A 20,641-nucleotide genomic window follows, 5' to 3' on the forward strand; every position below is an offset into this window, starting at 1 on the left:
TGCACGAAAATTGTGCAAGGGGCTCAGCCCCTGCCATGGCCGCAGTGGCTGCCTCGGCCCTGCCTCCATGATGGCCAGGGCCCCCGCCTGCTGTGGCTTTGTCCGGAAGGACATCCGGAAGGACGTCCAGAAGGACATCTGGTCTAATTAGCATATTACACTTTTATTATTAAAGATTCCATTTCCCAAGTAAAAAAACAAATAAAAACAAAATCTCAATTGTATGCTACAAATTTTCAAACTGGGAAAAATAATCATAGCTTAGTGGGCTGGTAACTATAATAAAATGTTGTCAAGTAAATGCACATGCACTGAGTGTAGGTAGGAATGTAATACACATTCATTCATACCCCTTGCTTAAGATCATAACTTTAAACTGCAATAAAGATATCTGGGATAAAAATGTGCCTGTTTAAAGGTAGGCATTTTCATATTCATTCTTAAAAAATTTATATATCTGATAGTTCTTGATAGTAACAAATTTTAAGCAGAAATCAATTAATTAAATAATATAAAGGGGGGGAGTTTCAAAGAGGACTAAGAAAATCTTAAATAAAGTAATGTATAAAGACTTTACATTATATGACCTTTAAGTATAACACCAAATTTAAATCAACTATTCAATAAAGTGAGGCAATCAGTTCATTTTAAGAGATACATTTTAATAAAAATTTGATAATTGATTATGCTATGTGTCAAATTATAAAATAGGAATAAACATATCATGTTAACATCAACTGAATGACACATAACATCAATTGAGTGCTTCTATGACATGAATGTGAAATATAGTCAAGTATCATATCTATTAATTGATTAAAATACAGGTTTAGAATTGTTTGTACCTCAGGAGATATTCTCAAGATATAAGATAAAACTTGTTTATTTTATCCAAGAGCAAGGGATGCCATCCAGGCATCAAAAATATGCATACTGAAAAAATATTAACTACATTGAGAGTTTGGGAAGTTTTCTTTTAGAATGTTTCATTTTGATATTATAGTTTGAAAATAGTATTTTAAATATGAATAGCACCAACTGACAAAAGTTTAAATACAATTTATATATATATACATATATACACACACACACACACACACACACATACACATACATACAGATCCACACACACACACATACAAATATATGTCTTTTCTAGTATTTAGACTATTTTCTGAACATCAACCTCTGATGAAGCTGCATTAGATTCTTTCTGATTACTAGGTAGTATGGGTTATATGCTGGAGGAGCTAGCAGATGTTTCTGTAAAGGGCCCAACAGTAAATGCCCTAGGTTTTGCATACCGTATGATTTCTGTCAAAACTCTGCCACTGTGACATTAAGGCAGCTACAGACAATGCATACACAAAAGAATTCAGCTGTATGCTAATGAAACCTTATTTACAAACCAGGCAGCAGGCTGGATTTGATCTGTGGGCCACAGTTTGTGGGACCCCTGTGTTCAAGTATATTGGTTTAATATTGCTAAGTAATGGTTTAGAGATTTTGTAGAATTGGAATTTTATGATGATCTTATCACTTACATTTAACAGATAACTGGGAGGCATAAGAGAGATACTAATCTGTAAATAGAGTTTGCATCTTAAACTCTCAAATGTGTTCTCAACTAAATTCCAATCTCAAACACATCTCTCAACTCTGGACTCAATCATCATCTATAGATGGTCCTAAATGGAAAAATATTGTTAGAGCCTTAGCTGATGTAATATCAAGGGACCACCTTAGAGAATATATAGTCAGCAAACTTGGGTAAATATACATGTAACTTACAACTTAAAATTCTCCTATGATGCTAGTCCTTAGGAGAGGAACCCCACATGCCTGTTAGGCTCAGATGACGTTTTCCATTCCATCCCTTTTCTACATGTCATCAACCTATTCTCATAAAGAAAACACTCCACAAACAATAATATCTTTGGAGAAGAATGTATCCTACTGATAACGAGATCCATCATAAAACATTCTTCACCAGCAAGTTCATTTTTCTTTGCTGGTCTTCTTTCCTAAGGAAAAATGACCTGGAAATAATATTTTCAACAACATTATTTTGGTTTCAACCAAACTCAGTCTTCTTTTTTCTTTCCCTGAGGAATGAAGAAGCAATTTAGAGAAATCATTGCAAGAAAAAGACCTGCACATTCTCTGGCTGGGGGATGAAATACATAATTTCTAAACTTTCAGCTCCGATGTGGACATGCTGTACTTATAGGAAAGGAAAATAAGTGAAATTGTTAAAGAGCAGGTTTTTGTTCACTATCCTATCTTTCAGATTTATACTGCAAATGTGCACACAAAAGGTCCTAAAAATTCTACAATAAAGAATAATCATTTGATCACAGAATCTATTCCCTCACCTAGTATCTGTTAATATCTTGCTATAACAATGGCAAAAATACATTGTGGGGAATACTGGCTTACAAGTTTAGAGGGTAAATTTATCTAGGATTTTCTAAAATTCACCTTATATGTGTGAACACTACATTTATTACAAAAGACATATTAGTACTTTCATTTGATTCTTTAATTTGAGCATGCTAAAAATTAGTCATTATATGTTCAACATCAAATGTCAAAGCCTTTTCAAATTATAATAAAAGTGATTAAGAAGTTAATGGGACAATCACACTTCTTGGACAAAGACATTTACAATAAAAGTTTGCATATATTTCTGTCTATTTGCTGAGGAAATAATCTATTTAAGTATATTAAGTTATAATATTCAAACTGTTTCATTGGCTTTTCTAATAATGCTAATTTAAATGATAAAATGCTTTGTTTTTTCCACTCTAAATATTTTAAGGCAGGTAACAAAAAGAAAAATCAAATGTAGATATGCTGAAACTCATAAATCTCTCAAAATGTTCTCAAATTGGAAACACCAGTCCATTCTATGTCACATAATTTCAAAAATCCAATATTTTGTTGATTCTGATTTAATGTGTTTTCTAAAATCATATCACACATTTGATATCTATTTACTTTGGTATATATACGCCATTTAAGGGTTTTATTTGTTCTTAAGTCAATAAGCTTAAACCAATCAATGGTTATTTTAAACTTAAAAAAAGACTACTTAATGCGTCTAGAAAGTTAAAGTCATATGTATAATGTTGTTAAAACAATCAAGTTAAAATATTTAGTTCTGGGTGAATTTTGTATCTAGACATGAAGTAGAAAACGGGCAGATTAATAAGCAGCAAGCCAGTGGTTGTTCAGATTTCCCTTCCAACGTGTGTGCCGCAAAGATCAGACACGTTCAGGGAGCTCTGTAGTATACACTCCACACAGAATTAGTCTTGTTTGCTTTACCCACACACACAGACAGCTTTTGCGGTACCAAAGCAGCTTCACGCCCCAAATCCTTTGAAGCGGGGACACCAGTTTGGAAGTGATTTCACAATGAGGCTGAACAGTGGTGATCAGAAGATGACACTTGTGATCTTAAATGAAATGCTCAAATCTGGGGATCTCAAGAGAAAGCTCTCTTAAACCTAATACCAATGCTCCAAGAAAGAACTCTAAAATTCAGAAAAATATGAGTGAACCTATAGTCACAGGTATCATGGAAGTCTAAGCTTATTAATCTTACTGACATCCAGAAACTACATCAGTTAGTACCCCACATTTTCATAGCTAATTTATTAAGTTTTAAACATTCTCCCTTCTCCCCTACCCATCCTTTTCTATCTCTAGGTAAATACATAGTGTCAGCTTAAAGAAAAAGTTTTCCTTTAACTAAGATAAAAAAAATTTATCATGAGAGTTTCTGAGGAAAATAACCCTATCTTCAATTCTTTTTTCTTTGTTTGTTTTTTTTTTTGTCTTCACAAAACTAAGATGTGCCTCTAAACAATCTGAGGTTAGAAAACAAATTTATGTTATTATATTTTAAAATAATATCTCGAGAACTTGTAAAATGATCAATAAATGTTAGCATTTTACAATTGGATTTATTATAAATTTTAACCTTTTAAAAGATACATGTTAAATTTGTTTTCCAATTAAATTTAAGAATTAAAAGCATTTGTGCAGTATTAAGTTTTAATTAATAATGAAGGATTTCCAACAAAAACTTTTGTTGAACTATTCGAATTGATCACACTATAGTGTATCCTTAACAAATCTAATTGATTTGCATAAAATATATTTATAATAAATGCAATCTGAACATAAAACAAAATATTATCTGTAGCATTTTTCTGACTGAAACTACAAAAGTATACTACTTACATAGTAGAAGCATATTTTTAAAATTAAGTATTTCTTGCCAAACCATTGAGGAGGAAAAAAATTACATTTGATAACTATCCTATTGAATCTTTTTTTTCTATTTTACTTATTTATTTTTCTTTATTGACTAAGGTATTACATATGTGCCCTTATCCCCCCGTCCTCCCCCTTTATGCCCTCAGCCCCCTGGTGTCTGTGTCCATTGGTTAGGCTTATATGCATGCATACAAGTCCTTCAGTTGATCTCTCCCCCTTACCCCTCCCCTCCCCTACCTTATTGAATCTTACTTTACAAACTTTTCTTCTAAGAAAATACAATGTGGAAAAGGCATAAGACAAGATTCCAGGCAATAATAATGAGATTGACAGAAATAAGATATTCCAAATGAACAGTTAAAAGGACCAAATTCATGTAGTCACCATTTAGGTGAGTGCCAAGTTAAATGCAATGAAGAAAAATATAAAATCAGTGTATGCTGCTATTGGCTCATTTAGAGGTGTCAGCTACACAGGACGACACATGGCTATTTATGTTTACTTTCTAGATTCCGTAGCGTAGACTATAAAAACAACTTACTGATGTTTTTCCATAGTCACAGGAATAAGAATAGAAATTGCTGAAATGACTCATTAAATAGGTATGAATCTAATATTTTGTCAAGTTATAATCTTATTTTCAAAGGCAGTGCAATTCAGAAAGAAAATATTGTCCTTGATTTTACTGAATATCTTATTTTTTCAATATCTAATAACTATAAAAAATTATTTTTCAGATTGACAGCCATATATTAGCTTTTGACATGTTTTCCCATGTACCTGATGTACAATGCTAAAAAGTAAATTACTTCAAAATACAATATATTTGGTACTGTGTATCAAGAGACTTTTACAGTGGTCATATTTTTTAACCTGAAATTCTACTCCCAAGGATCTTTTCTAAATAAATAAATCAGTGTGCAAAGATGTACATACCAGTATATTCATTGTACCATTGCCTGATAATAATGAAGGCTTGGGAAAAGTAACTCTAAATGTCTAATAACAGGGAATTAGTTAATTGTACTTATGGTATATCTACAGAATACTATGCAACCATGAAAAATGATGAGTGTAGTGTCCATGTATGTTCACATATGAAAATTACAAAAAATAAAGACACTGCAAATAAATTTTAAGACAGATTAAATGATAGATATAGTACTATCGTTTATAAACCATACTTTTAAAAAAACTATTCATAAAATATATATGTACATAACCTATGCAAAGACAAAGAGATAGAATGGAAAAGATTTAAGGCTTATACATCAGAGTGTTAGCATCTATCACCAGTTACTGGAAGTAACTATAAACCCAATTGTTTTTTTATTTGGGTTAAGATAGAGCTTATGAAACATCCACAATGATTATACCTTATTCAACTGAAAAATGTTATTTTTTAAAAATCACAAAATGTAATGACTATGTGAAATGACTAATTATCCAGTTTGAAAACCTTATATTTTTGTTATAATAAAAAATGCTTTGAAAATAAATGTTAAATAATTTTTAAAATGCAAATGTGCAACCATTTGTTACTTAATTTACCTTAAGTACAAAAAAGTGACCTGGCATGTTATAAGATTTTCCATATTAGTTTTTTCAGATATGGAACTTAAGAAACTACACAAGAAAACTACTTTAAGATTATTTCTTCACAATCACTTGCCTATAATGAATTTTCTGGTATTTTATACTAAACTTTATTATATACTAGAACTTAATAAAAAGTACATGTTGTTAGCTAAATTATTTGTTAAAAACAGACGTAATACAGAGACTAACAGATATTGGAACAAGTTAAATTGAGAAGTATGGAAATAAGTTTGTGAAAAATGATAAATTATGTGCCAAATTATATCCATACTAGTACCGGAGCAAACAGAAGCATTTGCTTTTAAAGTGTAAACAACCTTGCCCCGGCTGGTTTGCTCAGTGGATAGAGCATTGGCCTGTAGACCAAAGGACCCTGGGTTCAAGGGCAAGTACCTTGACTGCAGGCTCCTCCCTGGCCTGGGCCCTGGTCATGGCTTGTGCAGGAGGCAACCAATCGATGTGCTTCTCTCACATCGGTGTTTCTCTCTGCCTTTCCCTCCCTCTTCCACTTTCCCTAAAAATCAATGGGAAAATACCCTGGGGTGAGGATTAACAAAATAAATAAATAATAAAGTGTGAACAACCCTAACTGTGTAATTAAGATACACCAATTTTGAGGGATAGTTATTTCCAAATTGATTAATTTTGAGGAATTTTCAACAGTGGTCATTAGAAACGGACATATTTGGAACGAGAGAAAATAGATTTGATTTTCTTTGTAAGGTGTTTGCTTATAAAATTATCTTTCTCCTCAAACAGGAATGCAGGAAAACTGAACTTCGTATGTGCATAAGTGAGACATGAAGTTAAATGAAACACAAAAGCTCTAGAAACTTACAAAACTGTTCCACTACCTTGAGGCTCATAGTTATGAGCTATAGTCTTTTGAATGATGTTCTCAACCTTAACAATCTGTTTTAGATATTTAGACTACCTGTTATTCTTGATAGCTGTCTGCTGTTTCTCTAACTCCCTGCCATATTCTTTTAATAATACGTCAAAAGAGATGTTACAAATTTCACAGACTACTTTCACTAGAGTACAAAGAAACTTATATTCAAACTGCGTTAGGGCATATATTTAGTAGTACTTGGGTAATCTAAAAAACAACTCATTTCCAATAATTTTTCAAGCCAGATTTATAAAGGCATAATTAACATAAATCAAAATTCACAGTACTTAGGTGCGAAGTTCTATGACATCTGGCTAATGTACATAGTCCTGCAACCTCACCGCAATCAAGACACAGAGTATGAGCCACCCTAAAGTATTCCTCGTGCTGCTCAGCTGGCGGTCCTCCCCTGCCTGCCGGCCCACACACGCACTGATCACCAGATTCTGCTAGCTTCTCCTTTTTCTTCAATCATGTCTTTGGACTAGAATTTTATTGAGTGAAGCATAGAAAATGAAAGGTAACAAAGCTATAAAAAAGTACAGTTAAAATCTTGTGTTCTAGAATTTAATATTAGATGTTCCTGCACAATTACGTTCTTACACATAATACTCTGTCCATGCCAGGAATTGTGCTGAGAGCTGTACCTGTGTTGTGATGATGTCACTTGATCAGCAAAACTGTATGTGATGGGACTTACTATTTTCTCAATTACTACTGATTAGAAAGTTTATTTAAAGTCATAAAATAAATGGCTGAGATGTCTGTCCTCTAAAACTTAGCATCTGAAATATTTATACATGAAATATCTCTCTTCTGTCTCTCAGACAGACATACACACATACCACACACAGACCAACACCACCACCACCACCACACTACACTCTCATTTAAATCTTTTTCCAGTGTCCTCCCTTTTAACATTTCCTTCTTTTTCTTTTTGAGTTACATCTCCTCTTTGGCCAATTGTGTGTGTGTGTGTGTAATGCTTCAACTTATTTTCCTATGAGCCCAAACTTAGACTATATTAGGGCTGTTTTTAATCTTTAATATTCTTTTCAGAGATTCCGTCTGATTCTCATTCCTTCACTCTGAATTGGCCTATCGATCTCCTTCACATTCTGCTTGTCACCTATAACTGTATTTTCCCCGTAAGTTATGCCACTTAATTAATTAATCCAATTACTTTTACTTATTGTTTTGCTTTTTCATTAAACTGTGCCTTTTACACAATTAATTCCATTCCTCATCCTTATTCTCACATCCTGCATAACATCCCCTCAAGCTTTCATAGACTGATAAAAAGAAACATCCTTCTCTTTAGTTAAATTACAACCTAATTTAAATTCTCCTGAAAATCATCCCTAGGGTAGCATTATTCATGCTAACTTACCCTCTTTCACATGAAACTAATTTATCTTTCATTACAACCTTGATTATATAGTTTTCTTTCTTTCCTTCTTTTTGTTAGTCCTCACCGAAGATATTTTTCTTTTTTAAAAAAATATATTTTATTGATTTTCTACAGAGAGGAAGGGAGAAGGATAGGGAGTTAGAAACATCAATGACAGAGAAACATTGTTCGGCTGCCTCCTGCACCCTCCCTATTGGGTATGTGCCCACAACCAAGGTACATGCCCTTGACCGGAATTGAACCTGGGACCCTCGAGTCCACAGGCCAACGCTCTATCCACTGGGCCAAACCAGTTAGGGCTGAAGATATTTTTCCCATTGATTTTTAAGAGAGAATGGAAGGGAGGGAAGGAGCAGGAGAGAGAGAAAAACATCAATGTAAGAGGCACATTGACTGCTTGCCTCCCACACACGTATCTGGGCCAGGGATTGAACCTGCAACCCAGGCAAGTGCCTTTGACCTGGAATCAAACCCCCTAGGCCCCTCAGTGGGCAGGCGGGCACTCTAACTACTTAGCATACTGGCCAGGGCCACAATGTTTTCTTTATAGATACTTGATTACCCACCTGACTTTTGATATATGTACCCTTTCCTTAGAGTCAAAAGATTTTAAAAAATCTTTTTATCATAACTTAACTAGCGTCCAGAGTTACACTTTATTCATTTACCTCTCTACAAATCTTCTTTTAATTGATTTTAGAGAGAGGAACAGGGGGTAAGAGGGAGAGACAGAGAGAGAGAGGGAGAGAGAGAGGGAGAGAGAGAGAGAGAGAGAGAGAGAGAGAGAGAGAGAGAGAGAAAGAGAGAGAGAGAGAGAAAGAGAAAGAGTATAGTGGGCAGGGTTCAAGCAGGAACCAGCCCTGGAGTAGTGGAATGGGAGAATTTAGAAGAATATATGGACTCAGAGCCAGTCAGACCAGCAGAGCTGTGCGGTGCCCTTGCTGCTGGCTCCGACGTATGTGCCCTGCCAGAATTGAGCCCACAGCCTTGGCATATGGGGATGACACTCTAACCAACTGAGCTACCTGGCCAGGGCCACTACAAATCTTAACTATTTAAAACTCTTATCTGTCACCAATACTTTAATGCATTTTCAGAAAAATATTTATAGCCCAAATTATTCTCCTCTTCTGAACTTTAATGCCCTTGCTTTATCTTCTGTTTATTGATCTTTATGGATAATTTGCATAGCTGGTTTCTTCTTATTCTTTTGGTTTAATTAAAATATGACCTCTTTAGAAAAAAATTACTGGATACTCTATTTAAAAGAACTCCTTCCCTACCCAAGTCATAATAGGCTACATAAGGATTTTTTAAAATTTTATTTTATTGTTTAAAGTATTACAAATACTAGTACATATGTCTCCTTTTCCCCCCCTTAACCTTCCCTCGGCCCCCCCTACCCCTCGGCACAAATATCACTTATAAATATCTACACTTATCTCGGCCCTGGCTGGTGTGACTCAACTGTTACAATATCGGTCTGTGGGCACCAAAGGGTCTAGGGTTCAATTCCCAGTCAAGGGCAGGTACCTGGGTTGCAGGTTCAACCCCCAGCCCGTCAGGGTACATGTGGGAAGCAACCAATCCATGTGTCTCTCTCACATCGATGCTTCTGTTTCCCTCTCTCTCTCCCCCTGTCCCTCCCACCCTCCCTCCCTTCTCTCTCTCTCTAAGTCAATGGGTGAAGAGTAACAAATAAAAATAAAAATAAAATAAACCTGTCTTGTTTACTATTTACTTTCCTAATAATATGTTTTTATGATGAGAACGACCTTGACTGTCTTTGTCACTGTTACTTCCCCAGTGCCTAGAATAAAACCTGGCAGTAGGTATTTGTTGAACAAATGAATTTTTAGAATGTGAAACACTTTCATGTCACTGGAATAAGAATTTCAGGAATAACCATCCCTTTATATAAGCCAATCATGTATATAATAGTTTAGTATGCTATTATGATACCTACAGAATGACTTGAGCCTAGTATAGCCAAATAGATTATTTGGGTATTTTATAAGGATACTAGAGGCCTGATGCACGAAATTCGTGCAAGAGTAGGCCTTCCTTCCCCCGGCTGCCAGCACTGGCTTCCCTCTGGACACCGGCAGGCACCCGGGACCTGGGCTTCCCTCGCAGCCCTGGTTTCGTCCGGAAGGTCTCCCGGAAGGACGCCCGGTCTAATTAGCATATTATGCTTTTATAATTATAGATTTAATAGTTTCTGCTTTAGCTTTTTATTTCTATCTTAATCAAGACCCATTTTCATTATTTATACATTAAACCTGTAATTTACTATAATTCTGAGCAATATGTATGTTGTGTGTGTTAAAAATATCTTGAGAGGAGATTTGAAAGTTTGAATAACTTAAAAAATGTTAAAAATATCATTTTGGCAACCTGCCATACACTTTTTAAAAAATTTCTCTAATCTTTAAAACAGCCCTTCAGTCCTACATGAGAAAAGTGGTAGCCCATACTTCTTTTGTTTGTTTTTCTTTCTAGGCATTTATTTGCTTACTCTAGAAATAATTCTTTTTATCTTGGCAGGTCATTTGTTTTTATTCTTCTGTTGATTGAAAGTAAACACACACACACAAATTACCAATTCTCTTTTACCAATGAATACCTAAGATCACACAGGCCTTTTGAATCTCATACTTTATTGCTCACCAACATGTTTCTTTATAAGGCAATAGAGAATAAAGCATAACTTATTTGATTGTTCTTCAAAGGAAGCATAATATGTTTTTAAAAAGTATCTAGAATTAAGTAGTTTGCCTTATTTCTGGTGCCACAAATAAGTAACGAAACTGGTAGTAAGTATAGTCTAATGCTTAGCTCTACCATTAAAATTATTTTCTCTCTATTTTTAAACAAATAGAGATGGGTTAGATTATCTAAACCTTTTACTAGTTCATTGTTTATAGATTATTGATATATTAAATTGAAATTCAAAACCTGTGATTTTTCTAAAAACAAGCATAAATCATTAAGGAAAGAGCTACATAAGTATATCTGTCAAAATAAACTTTTGATATAATTGTTTTTGTAGTAATAAATTAAGCGCTGCCATTTTTTGATTATTTAGTGTGGACAAAACTCTGCAATAACTTCTTTATAGATATTAGTTTCAATTTTTTCCAAATTACAAAAATATAGATTATTTGTAACTGTAAATCCTCAGATGAGGATTAACAAGAAAAATAAAAATAAAAGTATTTGTCAGATGAAATTTCTTAAGAGTAAGAAGAAAAAGTGTAAACATTAATAAAGCTCACTAAACTTGATTATGATTTGCGAGGGCTACAATCAATGTTTTTTAGTGCTTCATAATGTGTGCTGAACTCCATTCCTCAGTGACTATACTAGGATCCATTAACACAAATGAAGATCCTATGATTTTGGTGTAAAACATAAACATACACTTCAATTTAATATGTCAGGGAAAAGATTAACCTTATGAAATTATGTTTCCATCACATTTGGGTTGAATTATTAATAGCTTGTGTTAATGAGAAAAATACTAACTTATTCATTAGAGATGTGATAGCTTAATACAGACGTTACATTTTATTGGTCACAAACTCCAGTAAGTTTTTGAAAAGCTTTAACTTTCTGTAACTTTTATTGAACAAATGAAATCCATTCTGAGTTGCTTGTTAGAAAATTTACTCCTTTCTCTTATAAAATTAGTTCTCTTTTTTTCTGAAGCTTTTCTTATTATCTTCTCTGTCATTCTTTCTTTAATTCTTATTTCCTTTGAAACAGAATGCACTTGTCTTCATTTATTTCTAGGCTTAGGAGAATGCGTGGAATCCTAAATTCCAGTGTTAGTTAATACAGACCCAGTTCCAACCTAACAGTGTTAGAGGCCTACAGCTAGAACTGAGAAAACTCACTCTTCAGCTTCCTCATGCCAGGAAAAAAGGCAGTGCCATAGAGCTGCAGCTACCACTGCAGTGGCTGCAGTTGTCAGACAATCATTTACTCTAAAAAGTGTTCCCCCTGATATCTCCAGTGCCCACCTGGCACAATACATAGTTGTTACAATAGTAGAGGCCCGATGCATGAAATTCATGCAAGGGCCTTGGCCATAGCCCCCGCCCCCCACCGCCACCTCGACCAGGGGGTCTCTACCACCTCTGCCTCAGCCCCTGCCCACTGCGGCTTTGTCCGGAAGGAAGGATGTCCGGTCTAATTAGCATATCATGCTTTCATTATTATAGATTATCCACTATATTTCCTATGCTATACTTTACATCCCCATGACTATTTTGTAAATCCCAATCACAGTTTTTGTTTTTCCCCTAAAACTTATATTCCCTCTCTCGATAACATGTACCACCATCTATCCAAACAGTCAGTCACCTGAGATTTTTATCTTATTCCTTTCTCTGCATTGATAATATCTAATCTGTAACTAAGCCTTTAAATAACTTTTGATGTACCAATTGCCTCTATTGATACTTTAATTCAGCTCATTATCATCTCTTAACTGACTGATGAATTATCCTCATAAATTATCTTTCTGCTTATAGTGCACAGGTACATTTTTAAAAAATATAGCTTCTAATCTTTCCAGAAAGAAACATCTGATCTTGTTCCTCCCCTATTTTATGCTTCAATAACCTACACCATCTTCAGACCCCCTCCCTGCCTACTTTTCTGAACCTGTTTGAATTATTTTGCCTATATCATTTCTCCTCCCTGAAATACTTTCTACATATAAGGTCAACATCTTTCTAGTTTTTAACATGCAACTCAAAGGTCATTTTTTCTATGAAGTCTTTCTTGAACTAATATCTACCCTTTTCAGGTGGAAGTGATCACACTTTGTGATTCCACTAATATATATAAAATGTTAAATATATAGATACATAATTTCTCATTATATCTGTCATACTATTGTGTTTACTTGATAGACCCACATTAGAAAAGCCCACAAGGATAGGGGGCTGTATTGTGCCCTGTTATTTCCAGCACCTTGAACAGTACCACACAGCAGGTGCTTAAAAAATGAACGTTCAATGGCCTGGCTGGGTGTGGGTTGGTGGTTGAGATTTCCTGTCAAGGCACATACCCAGGTTGAGGACTCCATGCCCAGTAGGGGACACGCAGGAGACAACCGACTGATGTTTCTCATCAATGTTTCTATTTCTCTCTCCCTTCTTCCTCTCTCTGTAAAAATCAATTAAAAAAATTTTTTAAATGAGTGTTGAATGAATGTTCAAGTTTTACTTCAAGTGTTACTTCTTCCATGAAGCCTTTCTGGCCATCTAGTTAAAACAAATTTTATTTGACTTTATACCTTTGTTAGAGTCACCCACATTGGCACACAAACGTAACATGTTACTCACATATTTTAACTTCTCAATGATACTGATAGCTTAGGGCATGCAGGTCTTTCATATTTTCCACAGTTTAGCACATTGCTGAACTCATGATAGAAATAAAATGCTTTTGTTATTATGTAAAAAACAAAGGCACATACCCAGGTTGAGGACTCCATGCCCAGTAGGGGACACGCAGGAGACAACCGACTGATGTTTCTCATCAATGTTTCTATTTCTCTCTCCCTTCTTCCTCTCTCTGTAAAAATCAATTAAAAAATTTTTTTAAATGAGTGTTGAATGAATGTTCAAGTTTTACTTCAAGTGTTACTTCTTCCATGAAGCCTTTCTGGCCATCTAGTTAAAACAAATTTTATTTGACTTTATACCTTTGTTAGAGTCACCCACATTGGCACACAAACGTAACATGTTACTCACATATTTTAACTTCTCAATGATACTGATAGCTTAGGGCATGCAGGTCTTTCATATTTTCCACAGTTTAGCACATTGCTGAACTCATGATAGAAATAAAATGCTTTTGTTATTATGTAAAAAAAAAAGTGGAGCACAAGTTTTAAGTCTAAAATAAGCTGAAGAGCAAATTATAATTAACTTATGTAATCTAACTGATCATATATATGTATATATATCCAGTTATGGGAAGAAATCTATATATAACACAAAAAGTAACCATTGTATTTTCATCCATCTAACAGGAGCAGCTGTCGTTAAAAGTTGACTATACAACTACCTAAAATGAAAATACCTAAGAGAGTTTAACATTTTGTTATATTAGAGGAGAATGCAAAATTAAATTAAAAAAATAGTAAAACTTCCTAAGGCAAGTTAGCTAAATAAAAAAATAGCCGAGAAAAGCGGTAGAAGAGACAGACCTGAATGTCTTCTCCTGGTGGGGTCCCCGTCTTCTGCGACCACACCGTGTAATGACAGACAGAGACAAAGGAGATGGGTGTGAGTGGAGATACTCAGAGGGTAAAAGTGACACGCAAGGGAAGAGCCCAAATCATTTGGAGAAAGAATCCTGTGCATAATGGTAGGAAAGATAGAATCAAACACATTCTATAAAAAAAGGGAAGAACTGGTGAGGAATTAGTTAAGCTACTATGGGTTAGTAGGATCAGAGAAATAAAGTTAGTGTAGAGAAAAAGTGGATTCAAAAGGTTATTAATTATTTGTGGACAGCCAATCCTGATCACTGATGCTGAAGGAAGAGACCGTGAATAAAAACCGTGTTACTAGTGTGACCATATTGTTTAAGGCATTACTGAGTCCATTTAGGATCAGTGAAAATCCTTTTAGGATTTTTAATTATCATGTAAAAAATAAAATTTAATTGAAACATCTTCAAAGAGAGCAATAAAAATAGTTCCAACAGATTTTATGCTTTTTTACATTTCCCAAATAGATCAGTGCACGCATGAAAATAAAGTACAGTCATCGGGCCAACATTTACTAAATGACTTCAGTACAGCAAAATATCATAAAATATGATGGAGAGTAACAAATATAATAAAATTCATTATGAGAAGAGTAGCTGAAATATATGGTTTTATGTAAATATTAAAGATTCAAATTAACCTTCAATTTAGGCCAATTTTATTGGATTGGATTCCCTGATAATGCTTATTTATTAAGAAAGTTCTTATAGACACCACATTGATCACTGATGTTTCTCTCTTCAAATCTGCCCATCCAAATCCAACATCTACTATAACAGATATGGCACACATTTTGGAAACAGTCTTTCCCCATTGGCTGTAGAGAAGTTCGAAAGACATTTTAAACAGTGATTGAAAGCAGGAAAGGTCTGCTAAATTCAGCATTCAAAAAAAAAATTCTTCCAAAGATATTAGTGAATTAGTGTTAGTATGATTGACACATGAACACAACATAACAAAACCGAAATCTCCTATTTCAATTATCTACTTAGCTTTAAATCAGGTACCACAAAATTCTTAAATAAAAACACCACATTCACTTCTGCAATAGTTGTATCATAGTTTATAGAAGACCATATTGTATCAAACTGCCCTTGGAATACTGGTATATTAGAATTATAACTCTTTAGAGCATTTCTTCCTATAACCAATTTCTCTCTTTTCCTGAATATTGAGAAAATGAAAACTTTCCACTAGGATAACGTACATGACCAAAATGTTTTTCTTATGAAAAAAAAAAGGAATCCTCGTATGAATTATAGAGAACTGAAAAGGATAACACATTTTGAAACTTAATAATGTAATTTTGATTATTATACAAGTACATCTTTGACCTATTCATAATGAGACACTAAATCTCATCATAATTATAGTACAACCCAGACTCTGTTCATAGGATTGACCACTAGAACATTACTGTACTCATACATTAATATGATATATGCCATATTTTTCCCATCCCCAATCCATCCATTTCTCAAAGAAAAGGTAGAAAAATCAGAGATATGTTAATATCATAGGACAGCTGAATTGTATTATATCTTGCATTATTTCTCCTATGCAAAATTTCACTACAGACATATTTATTATACTACTAAAATAGTTTCCTCACATGTTAAAATAAAATTGGCATAAAGTGGATAAAATAACTGCTTATACATATTCCATCTCTAAGAAAACATTTTTTGGTATAAAACATAAAAACAACAAATATTTCTTTCTCTACCTACTATTTTCCTGTATCTTGGATTATTTTATAATGGCGCTGTAGCAATGTTTTCTATGTTATATGGGTTCAAACATTCAAAATTCTTCTCAAACCAATCATTAATTTTAGAGAATATCTGAGACACATAGAATTCAAGTGACTTACCCAAGGTCACAAAACAAGTTCAGTGGCAGAACCAGAAATAGACAGAGGTCTCCTGATTACAGGCCAACTTTCTTTCTACTAGATGCTATATTTCCCAACAAAAACGTGAAGTAAAACATCAAACAAGGAAAAAGCAAAAAAATATTCTCATGGTGATACCCGAACTTGACATTTTATTATACAGTATTTAATTAGAATGTTTTTAAAAAGAGGAACATGCTACAACTATGCAAGTAATTCACCAATGCTTTTACTCTTTGAGGAATATGGTTAACTTAGCACTAATAAGTTAACATTTTAAGAAAGTTATACAAAATTTTTACTACATCAAAGGATGAAAATGAAAGATTTGACAATGATCTCACTACCAACTGTAACTGCCCATTAAATAATTTTTCCATCATTTATGTGAGAGGTCCCATTAATAGATCTTAACTAGTCTTATATAAAAATAATTTAACTTAAATTAGCAGATATAATATTCATTTAAATAATAAAATCTCAATGTACCAAATATATTAAAATCTTTATTGGATTTCTTGTCTTCCTGTGATTAGCTTTTATTATAAACTATTTTATGAAAACAGCTTTTTTTAAAAAAGAGAAACATAGTCAACTAATATTATTTGAACAGCCATATCTTATTTAAATGGCAATAAAATATAAAGACTTATTTCACGTATGTTATTGTAATGAATCAGACTTCAGTGAACCTTAAGAAGCTAAGCATACCCCTCCACTCTTCCTATCTCCCCCTTTTTCCTTAATTGTTACTTTGCCACAGTCAAACATTCTACTTTTCAGTGCTGTTAATGGTAGTTCTAATGAGAACTCTTCCCAATGGTTCATTTAACCAATAACCGGTTGGAGTAATTAAGGACAGTAAAGTATACCCTTTCTTAGTATCCATTACCGTCACATCTATGGCAGGATATTAGTTTTAGACTTAAGAATTATAAAGACTTGCCCTAACCAGTTTGGCTCAGTGGATAGAGCGTCAGCCTGCGGACTTGAAGGGTCCCAAATTCGATTCCGTCAAGGGCATGTACCTTGGTTGCGGGCACATCCCCAGTAGGGGGTGTGCAGGAGGCAGCTGATCGATGTTTCTCTCTCATCAATGTTTCTAACTCTATCCCTCTCCCTTCCTGTCTGTAAAAAATCAATAAAATATATATATTTTTAAAAGAATTATAAAGACTTTACAAAGGAGAATGCCCAGTATTTTGTTGTTGTTGTTCATTCAACCATATGAACTACAAAAGAGAAATAAAATATTTTCATATAATATACTGAAATAGATGACATTTATAAAGTATCATTTCATCACTTATAGTAAGTAGCATTTCATCACTTATAGTAAGCTATTTTTGAACAAACATTTTAAAATTTAAGGTACCATCCAGGTGCAAGCTATGAAAAGAATGGGCTTTTAGTCAAGTAAAGCAGTATAACATTTTTTATATATAAGAAAGTTGTCTGTATTGGTCCTTCCAATAAAAACAATCTACTGAAAATAAACAGATACATAAAGTAATCAGTGTCATTAAGATATTCGGTTAGCTCATGAGAATTAACATAATGGTGACTTTATATAAAATTGTGTGAACCAAAAATTTTCCCTTGTCAATATAATGCATTACCTATTACATTACAACTGAATATGTTGAGTTCAAACAAAAATAATAATCTGTAATCAACTTAATTTAAGAAGGCACATACAAGGGGGTCATGTTTATCCATAAATGCAAGTCTTTAACAAGGGTGCATGACACTATTTGAAACTTCATTGATTGGCTAATGTTCCCATTTATCAACATTGACAACAGACGTACAATTGGTCCAACTATCAGATTTAATTGCACTTGAGTATAATTATGTCCTAAAGGACCAAGCATTTGTTAAAAAGATTCCTAACAATGAAAGAGAAGTCTCAAGACTTTCAGTGTATATTAGCATTGACACATTATTAAAAGCTTATCATACAATAATACTTTTTTGAGGTCAGAGGAGTCTACGTTGGGAGCAGGAACCTTTCAAAATGAAGCCTAATTAAGCATCTACTTAGTAGGAGCCTCAATGACACAAAGATCAGGACAGACCTAGAATATAAAACCCAAATGTTTGGCAAGTTTACTGATTTCAAACCAATACTTCTCTACTGTGACAAGAATCTGTTGAAAAATCCTTCAATTCAAGTATTTGAATTGACTTTTAAAACTAATTATAACTATCCATAATTGTCAACAACCATAAAATCATTGAACATTTACGATAAGTTATACTTATTAAAATAAGCAAGGTACAATATTTAAAAATATTTCCCTATTTTTATAAGCTTGCTAAAAAGTTTATCTTTTAAATGTCTTCTTTCCTATTCCTAAGCTGTGCTATTTTTTCTGATTCTGTCCTTGAAGTCTGATATGCAATGCAATTTTAAACACAGAAGGAAAACAGACCATGTATTGAGGGAGTTTAAAATAATTAATTTTCCAGCTATGGCACACAACCTATCATATGACAGTTACTAAAGTACAAATTTGGCCTTATAAATTTATCTATATGTTCAGAGGAAACTGAACCAACTTTAAATGAGCAATTAAACTCATAAATCATGAATTTCCCCTTACTTACAGGAAAACATGCTTGTTAACAAAGAACACTGTGTCTAAGGATGTCGATAGATTTAGTTACAAGATTCTATCAGTTAATTTGTGTTGTACAAAATACTTACTTTGTTATACATCAATATATTTTTCTGTCTAAAATAAAATACTTTTATTCTATAATAGTCCAGAAATAACTAGAAATTACCAACCTCCTAATATTGACCTGGAGCAACCTTAATTCTTCTTTCCAGGCTAACTGGTTTATATTAGCATCTAATTAGAAGACTAATTTAGAATGCTGATTTAGACTGACATAAATTATTTTTACTTTTAAAATATATCAAACTATTCAAGAATAAAAAAACAAACAAAAGTCCGTTACATCAAAATACTAAAAAAAAATTTAAAGCATAAAATTCACTAATAAAATGAATATTTACTTTTCCTTAAGATAAATTTTAAAAGTATAATTTTAAGGGTAAAACTAAGAAAAAAAGCCCCTACCTTCTCTACAGTTAGTTATAGATCTATAAGAAATACAACATGGAAAAGTCAATTTTGAAAAAGTAATGGCTAATATAAGGTGTCCCCAAAAATGTATACACACACTTGGAATAATTATAAAGGCAATGTTTATAAAATACATTTAATTTTCAAAATTGAGCTATAAGCTGTTAAACTATGTATATAGTTTTTGGACCACCCTGTATATTAAGCAAATCATATAATGCTAAACCTAGTGACTTAAGCACACAAGATCTTATAGTAAATAGTAGAACATAACTCATAGCTTTGAATATTTTCAATTTCCAAAATACTATACAATCAACACAGCAACTCAGCAAAGTGTTTCACTGCCCTCAGTCTTCCAGATAAACATATTTTCCAAATAAGATAAAGCAAGGTAAAGTGCATTGTCATGGCTCAGGATAACTACAGTAAGGGGAGCAAATTAATTCAAGATTTTCCTAAATGTAGCATTTCTTACACTTAGAAAATAACAATCCAAGGTGGATTATTCTTTCAATAAATAGGAGCAGCTAATTTTCAAACAAATTAGAAATCCTTTAAATTTATCTCAAAGTAGATTCTGAACTATTTAGTTCCTCTCACTTAGAGGAACTGAGAAACTGTATGTTCTAAAACATCCCTTCAGTCTAACTAGAGTTAGTTTTCTTACCAGACGTTTTTGTAGGAGGAGTTTAGAAGAACATGCGATAAAATATTTTATGTACAAATGTGCTCTTTTCTCAGATACATTTCTAATTACTATAAGAACAGCGAAACTCCAAGTAAGTATTATAATAAAGTTCAATAAGATTACAGTTTCCTTTCAATGTTTTATAACATTGCATTATTATAGACATTAGGGTTCTACTTTAGAATCAGATTGCTCATTGAAAAACAAATAAACAACAGATCTGCCCTCCTCATGCATCCTTGATTTGTATGAAGAATGTTTTGTTAACTTTATGGCCTAAATAATAACTAATCTTCATTCCACAGGAGGAAGCCATTCAGTGATTTACTCTAACCATTATACATAATACCTGGGGCTTAAAATCACTTGATTTTAAATAAGCCTGTATTTTATGCTTGCACCAAACATATTAATTATTTTGCCCAGGGATCCTCATCAATCCTGCTTCAGTTAGAAGCACTGAAAACAAATCACCTC

At 33.3% G+C, this 20,641-nt stretch overlaps 1 protein-coding gene across 18 annotated transcripts in view; it reads right to left on the reverse strand.

Moving 5' to 3' along the window:
- RIMS2 (regulating synaptic membrane exocytosis 2) overlaps window positions 1-20,641 on the reverse strand; it is a 296,933-nt gene that overhangs the window by 117,926 nt on the left and 158,366 nt on the right. For 9 of the 18 annotated variants that reach the window (XM_015561714.1, XM_006760263.2, XM_015561716.1 and 6 more), the window contains one exon: window positions 14,419-14,451. The exons of the other annotated variants lie outside the window; for them this stretch is intronic. In XM_015561714.1, the coding sequence (XP_015417200.1) occupies window positions 14,419-14,451 (33 nt within the window). The remainder of the gene's footprint in view (window positions 1-14,418; window positions 14,452-20,641) is intronic. 18 annotated transcript variants of the gene reach the window in all.

This window comes from Myotis davidii, unplaced genomic scaffold, assembly GCF_000327345.1.
Source record: "Myotis davidii unplaced genomic scaffold, ASM32734v1 scaffold497, whole genome shotgun sequence".
Classification (NCBI taxonomy): Eukaryota; Metazoa; Chordata; class Mammalia; order Chiroptera; family Vespertilionidae; genus Myotis; species Myotis davidii.